The sequence below is a fragment of the Crocodylus porosus genome, unplaced genomic scaffold, assembly GCF_001723895.1.
Source record: "Crocodylus porosus isolate Cpor-Errol unplaced genomic scaffold, CroPor_comp1, whole genome shotgun sequence".
NCBI lineage: Eukaryota > Metazoa > Chordata > Crocodylia > Crocodylidae > Crocodylus > Crocodylus porosus.
Window position 1 is genome coordinate 96,795,352 of NW_017728906.1, and position 7,921 is coordinate 96,803,272.

The 7,921-nt window shown below is 43.8% G+C and overlaps 1 protein-coding gene across 1 annotated transcript in view; it reads right to left on the minus strand.

Annotated features, from left to right (window-relative positions):
* Window positions 1-7,921, minus strand: part of MYO16 (myosin XVI) — a 484,140-nt gene that overhangs the window by 16,772 nt on the left and 459,447 nt on the right. Inside the window, exon 33 of the mRNA XM_019529669.1 lies at window positions 5,312-5,403. Coding sequence (XP_019385214.1) covers window positions 5,312-5,403 — 92 coding nt within the window. The remainder of the gene's footprint in view (window positions 1-5,311; window positions 5,404-7,921) is intronic.

Genomic DNA, 7,921 nt, shown 5'->3' on the forward strand with positions numbered 1-7,921 from the left:
CTTGATGCTTGAAGCTAGTTGGAGTTCAGTTGCAGCCTTGGCTTTCCTGGTTTGCTCCCTGCAGGACCGGACCAGTGCAGAATAATCCTCCTTGGGTTCATACTCTCTCTTCTGACTAGTTTGAGGCAGAAATTTGAATGCAAGCTTCTTGCGTCTCCAGTAAGTCATCTACCCCCTGCCTTTAGGAAATTTTGGGACATGTTGAAACATTATAAAAACAATGAATATTTTGTTCATTGGAGCAGTGAATACCCGAGTGCTTGCTCTAAAACAAATAGAGAGGGGGTTTTAATGCAAATATTTCATACCACAAACACATATCCTAAACCAGAGGGCTGCAGGATGGATATTTTCTACACTTCCAGCTTGTGAATGGATTGAAGTCCTTTGGTGAATCTGCCCCATTTTCAAATGCTCTTTATTTATATAAAATTGCTTAAAAAAAGGGCTAAAAATTTCCAAAATCAAAACAAAACACATGGTAGAAAATAGAATATTTAGTCCACCTGAACTGAAATTTCATAAACATCTAGAAAAAAAAGCCTGAAAAGTTTTGCTTTTGAGTTGTCCCTAGCTTCATTTTTGGGGATTTTTTTTTTTTTTTTTAAGAATGCAATAGAACTGAGCTGAAAAATCAGCAATTTCTGCAGATTCAACTGTCGTTGTTTGGGTGGCAAAGTATTTGAATTGTCATACATTATATATTGACTTCATATGAAGTAGTGTAAATTGAAGAACAATTTCAAAGTAGTAAAGTGTAACAGGTCTGGAGTTCCAGGGGTGGCCATGACACCTCCTGGTGGCTCCATAACTGTGCCCACTAAGCCCCTAGGGCACCTTCCCACCTTTCCTGCCATGTCTTGATAGAAACATAGTGATAAATAGGAAGGCTGCCCACGGGCCTTTGCATGACCCCAGTTCCACTGAACTCCTGCTAGGGTTTCCTGGTACCCTACTGGTCCCCTGGCCTCTCGCTGGGTCTCGCTAGTCCTCAGACTCCTCACTGGGACTCAGTCTGTAGTCAGCTATACCTGGGAGGGCATGGCTCCAAGTCTTTCCATACACTATGCCCCATGCCTCGCAGGTGTACAATAACACTGTTCCCTCTGTTGGGGCTTCGGCCTCCTTGGCCCCTTTACTATAGGGCCTTCTAGCCTAGGACTACTGTATCAGACCTGGCTTTGAGACCCTAGCTCTCATTTGTCCCTGCCATTCACCAGGCCCCAGGCCCCTGTTTGCCAGGCCCTAGGGCCTTGTGTGGCTAAACCCCTTTCTGGCACCAGGACCCTGGCCCCTGTCTCTATGCCTTGCACTACACCCACTCGGGGCTCAATATTCATAACAGCCTTGAGCCTTGTGTGCCCTTGGGCACTAATGGGATCTACGTAACTGCTCCCCTACAGTCTCAACCCAAACCACCGATGTAGACACAGCATAAATACAAGCTCCCGGGTTATAACATAAATAATAACAGTGGAAGCAGGCCTTTGCCCCTTTAAGAGGGCACACCTTCCTTCACCCCTTGTGCTGGTGTACCTCCTAGCATGGGCTCCTTTTGAGCTTCCAAAGTCACAGTGTTCATGCAGGCAGCAGAGCAATCTATCTAGCATCCATGGGTTGCTGGGGCTCCTGGGCAGGAGGTCCTAACCCTGTGGCTGGCAGGGCTAGACTGGCTTGCCAGCCCAAATCCCAGGTGTATATGTACCCAGGGCCCTCTTCTGGTCAGCTGACTGCCTGCAAGTATCTGCTAGTTGCCCAATATCCTGTTGTCCCAACACCCTGCAGCTACTGTGCTCTGCCTATCCTGCAGAGCCCCCTGGGTAGGCTGCTTTTATCTTAAAGTAACAGGGAGCCCCAGGCTTTCTGTTACATAAGGTTACTCATTCACTCTCATTTACTGCTTACAGTGACTTCAGAACTTCTACTTGAACTAATATAGCAATGGTTTTACTGGGGTTTTCATTAAGTTCTCCCAGTCTTCATGATACCCTATCAATCTTTGCTACAAATGGGAGAGAGATTAATACAATCTGGAGTAGCCAATCAAGAATTTCCCTCCTGTGCCAGCTCTGTGCATATGATCTACTCTCCTGTAGCAAGAAAGATCACTCCTTATTTTTTAAAGAAAAAAAACCCACTGTTATCTCTCTTTGGGCTGGCTGATGCCTGTATGGCATGGCTTTGGGTCATGGGCCACATGAAGAAATCACCATATTCAGGAGGCTTTCTGAAAGATCTTCATCCCTCAAGCAGATACAAAGCAGAGAGTAATTCTGTGGACTGGGAATGCTGACTATTAGAGGTGCAAGGTTTATAGTCACCCATACCAAGGCTATTTGGCTGGTAAGAGCTGAGGATGATATGATTGCAACAATATTTTTGGACAGACTGCTGTTGCTGTGTGTTGACCTTTACACTTTAAAAAAAGGCCTTGTAATTGTGTAGGCCTTTTCACAGGAGAATGGAAAAGAAAAGAGCAAGATCTTTGTCCCTCTCCTGCTTGTGTGGGGCCAAGTGTAGTTGATTGCTTTGCAAGATTAGATTAAGGCTGAACGTGATGGTTAAGTTCCTGTCCCACTGAAGTCAATGGCAGAATTCCTATTTACCTTACCAATGCCAGGATTTTACCTTAATTGTTTTGAATTGTCAAAAACAAAACAAAACAAAACGAATCAACAAACAAATAGACAAAATCCCTTTGGCTATCTTATACATGTTAATAAAGCACACTCCTTACTTTCTGATAAAATATTTCGAAAACTGTAATATTGATTAATCAGACTTTCCTGTCAAGTAAATTCCTTTCAGCTCTAACATATTTTCCCATTGGACTTCCCTTGGCAGTTACTGTAAGACTTTTACATTCTCAAATAAAATCATGGCTCATGACTCTATTTTCTTTAAAAAGAAGATGAAAGATATCAAGACTACAGAAGAAAATACTATTTCTATCCAATAAGTGAAGGAAAAAAACAGTTACCTGGAATGTGGAAAGAAGTAACTTTTGGAGTGGAATGCACTTGGAAATTTTTCAAAAAGGGAACTGTGTCAGCCAGGGGACATACGTACAGCCCCTGTGGCATTCCCCAAAAAATTGCAGCCTCCTCTAGCACTTGCCAGAAAGAGCAAGAAAAAGCCGTGATAACCAGGAATACTGGTTTTCTCCGATAAAAAAATACAACCCAATTTTTGGTTTTAAAAAAGTAACCCAAAATCCACATTTTTCTGTGATTAAAATGAAACACCACTTAGTGTTTCCAGTTAATCTTGGAAAAATGTGGATTTGGGGTTACTTTTTTAAAACCAAAAGCTAGGGATTTTTTTAAAATCAGAGACAACCAGGATCCCTGGTGATAACTGAGGCTCTACTCCTGCCTTCCACGCTTCCAGACAGGAAGGGTGCATACAGGGGAAAGGTAGAGGACAGTGGGGAGCACTGGACTTGAGAGGTAAGCAGAAGGAATGGGAGCCAGTGGGGGCTTCACAATACAGGGATCCTATTTCCCCAGTCCCAAGTTCCCTGCACCTTTCCTTTTCCCTTCTCATCAAAGCAGAGAGGGGATTGAATCTGGAAGGCCTAGCTCCAGTGGCAACTCCAGGAGATAACAGCAAGGAGTAAGCCTAGTTTTGGCTCCTGCAGTGGGGTAGGCGAGATGCAGGGGTCCCATTGGATAGGTGGCAGCACCCTGGGACTCCTAAGTGGGACCTAGTGGTTGGACAGCTGGCAGGCTATCCCCCTGTGAATAAGTAATAAAAAGCGAAGCACTCAAACACAGTACTTAATTTCAAAATGTACTCTTTTGGAGCACTCACTTCAAGACTTCTGGTGCATTTCAAACGGCATGTATGTACCTTTGTACAGCTGGCCCTTTGAGACATTTCAGTTGTTGCTTCCATCTACACTTTTGGACTGCTGTCAGACCTTCACTTAAGGGTATGATGGGATCTGATCAGCAGTTCCAGTGATCATGCCTCCTGCCATGCCACATGAGTATGGCAAGACATTTGATTTTGAGATTGGGGATTAGATCCCTATCATGCCTTACTTGCCAGTGCAGAGAAAGCCTAGGACGTCTCTCCCTGCACCTGCAAGTTGAAAGTAGGTGTCCACAATCAGTTGATAGTCACCTAGGGCAGGGGACTGAACAAAGGTCTGGAACTGGCACCAGTGTGATCCCCCAACCCCAGCTAACAATCAGCTTGTTGTCCAAGCCCAGCTGGGGACTAGAGAGAGACTCTTTGATCCTGGGGTCCCTGGGCACCAGGGATGTCAGAAAACCATCTGTACAGCCCAGCTACAGATGATTTTGAAATATCTGGGGAACAGTGAGCCTGAGATTGGGGAGATGCTCCCTGAACGGGCTCACTACCCACCCCCCATCTGCCTCTGGGGGTAGGTGAGGGCAAAAGGCTCAGGCACTAGTTCTGCCCCCAGTCCAGTTAGGTAAGGCACAACGTGTCCTGAACCCTGGAGTGTCAGGGTCTGTCATAGGGCATCCCCAACTGACCACACATTCACTTTAACGTGTGTTAAACTCAAGCCACAGAGTTGTTAAACATTGCATGTGGAATAACTTTGTGGCCCATTTACTTAATTAGCCTACCTTAATTTTGCTTGAATATGTGACTAGGATACCATTTAAGGATGATTAGCAGGTTAATCATGTTTTAAATGTATTGTGTATCAAGGGCCTTGGATTCTTACCATTTGAATTAAGTATCTGAAATGCAAAATGTTGCAGGTTGCATAAAAAAATTAAAGAAAAAAATGAAGAAAATTAATTCTTTCCAGTTCTATTTCACCACTTTTGTTTTATTTAATGGATTTCAGAGTTACTCTCAGGTCTGGTAATACTTTGCATGTAGTGAAATTTATCCACAATTTCAAAGTAATCAAGGTGCAAAATTTACTCTCATGTACCTGTACTTATTTTTAGTGAATTCAGAAATTTTTATGAAGGTACTATTTTTGGCTTAACAGTACAGAACATCTTGAGGAATATTGGGGTCTTATTTCCATGAGGTTAAGGAGTCAAAGTTCCTGCTTGAAGATTAGGTCCTCATAACCTGCCATTTTAAATGTTATAAACTTTGAATTGTAACATTAAATACCATCATAATGAAAGTTTCCCAGTGACAAAACTGAAAAGAAAAAAAATGTCTTTGACTTAATACAAATAGAATAAACTTAAGGCAAGTCGTATTTTTTAAATCAATGCACAAAAGTGAATAGGGAATAATGTCAATAAGCATGCTGTAAGCATTCTTACTTATTCAGCAGATTATATTAGACCATCTGTGAAATATTCACCTGACTAGTGTGGGTCTCTCTATGCCTTTGAATTGATGAACTTGCTGTATTGCTGGCTGACAGTCTTGAATATTCATTTTCCTCTGGTAAACCTAAAAGAGAATAATATTAATTTATAATCTGAAATTTATATGGTACAGTACATTAAAGAGTGCCCGATACCTTTTACTAAATAAGGAAAACATTATAAATTTGGTTATATATTGCTATCCTCAAGACTTATTGAAATTTTCTCAAGGATATTATTGCTATTACTCTTCAACTATAAATAGATGCATAGGCATATCAACCGCTTACCAGGAAGAACAAAGACACAGGAAGAATTTGACATATACTATATATATACTTTGCACCAGTCTGGGATTCCTCCTTTAGCAGAGGTATCCCTACTTCCTCTTTCAGAATGACTCCCAATACTTTTTTTGCCATGGAAGTATTTCCACAGGTATAGAGAAAAGGGCCATGATTTTGACATAAATAACTTTCTAAATCACACAGGATGTCCATTATTGATTGAGGAAATGTACATTGATCTCATGAGTCTGGTGTTCTTTGTACAACTTACACTATTTTTGCATTGTATATATTGTTCAAAAAGTCTTTAAAGGTCAAAAGGTCAAAAAGGTTCAAAGCTTAATCTGAAAAAAAGGAACCTGTATTGCATTGAGAGGTTTGTCTATGAAACTGGTATGGGAGCAGGCGCTAATAAATACTGCAGACTAACAAACTTCTCCTTACTAGCAGTGATTGCTAGGGGTGATTTTGTGAAAGAGTAACAGCTATTTTATATCTGAATATTCATTTTTGTGATAAAATATCTGGATAATAAAAAAAATAGAACTAATTGTCTGTCTGGTTTGATCTCAAGGTAATTTTATACTGGTAGGTCTTCACTGATTTAAATGACTCCTAATTAGGAGTGAGCCATTTTTTTTCAATTTTTTTGTCCTTGATCCAAAACAATTCAATGATTTGTCTGTGTTGTCTGATGGCAGTATTGTCTGATGGCAGGAAATTTGGCACTGAGACACCACTAGCAGAATCAGTGAAGGAGGCTCTCTGTGGCAGAGCATCTTCAGTGCCTGCTACTTTAAGGGCTTAGAGCAGGCAGCAGTACAGTCAGCAGGTGTGGACCAGCCCTGATGATGTGGTCACATGACTGCAGAAGGGCACTGTGATAGGAGGAAGGGGCTGAGCAGCCTCCATTTTAACTCAGGCCCTCAGGGAAGACAGCAGTTTTCTGGTTACAGCTGTAGAAAGAATGTCTCCCAGCTGGAGCCGCTGCTCACAACATCTTGAAGGTAAGGGCAGGAGCTGTGGGGATAGCAGGAGGCTCTTGGTCCTGGGGAATGACCAAAAACTACACCCTGCTGGGGTAGGATGGTCTGGTGGGTCCACCTGTGGTGGGGTGGTCCCCAGGAAATGCCAACCCAGTTGCCTTCCCAGTGAAAGGTAAGGGGTGCCTTAAAGCCCCAGCCTCCATTACCTGGTGGGATAGGGACAGTAATAGGGACAAGCACAGGGGCCAGGCATGTCTACAGACCTGAGCCCAATGGGGCGTAAGACTCCAGAGGCCTCAAAGTGAGGGCAGAGAGAGAGAGAGCAATCCCAGTAAGGGGGCAAAAGTATGTGGGAAGGCCTAAACAGAGTAGGGTGCATGATGGCAGCCTGAAGGGCTGTGCATGATGGGGTGTAGAGAAGGGTCTACTCGGGTTGGTCTGGCTGCACCAGGGGTGTGCTGAGTAGGGTTGCTGGGACAGCCTGAAGATAGCACATGGCCAACCGCCACAAGAGTGCTGACATAAGACAGTGTCCTGGAGTGGCCATGTAGAACAGGATCTGTGTGAGGGCAGTCTGAAGGGCTATGTGTGGACTGGCCAAAGTATGAGTAGAAAAGCCTGAAGGGCTGTGTAGAGTAGGGCCCAAGGGGGACCTGAAAGGGCTGTGTGGAGTAGGGTGGGTTGAGAGTGGCTCAGTGAGGGGCAGTATGAATGAGACCCAGAGTGGGCAGTGTGTTTGAGGCCCTGTAAAGGGCAGAGTGCTATAGGACCAGCAAGGGGCAGAGTTTGGCCCAGCCATGGGCTGGAGCTATTATCAGTTTATGATGCCATCTGCAAGGCATGGGGCATGGTATAGGGGAGGTCAGAACCGTGCATAATGGTCTTGGCATCAGGGCATGTAATGTGTAGCTTCCTGCATTTTACACCAGTTATTTATTCACCAAGTTGTGGTAGGGGAGATAGGGTAGCCCACCCCTAGACAGGTGGGCAGGCAGAAGGTGAGACTTGTCTTGAGATGTCACACTCTCCATATAGCTTAGTGATTTACAGGGATCTGGGTTTTCCATTTTCCAAGGGAAAATGGAGAAAAATGTAAATTTCCCTGTTTACCCTAGAAAAATGTGGATTTCTCATTTTAACAGAAAACATACAGATTTTGCCCTTTTGCAAAAAACTCTCTGCAGGCTGGCAGAGTTCCAGCCTGCAAGGGACTAGGGGGAGTGGGAGGAGGGCAGTCAGGCAGGGGCCGCCATATGCAGGTATATTCACATGGCTGCCAGGCAACCTGGAGAGCAGGTCCTGCAGATAATTCTGGTGTGTGTGTGTGTGT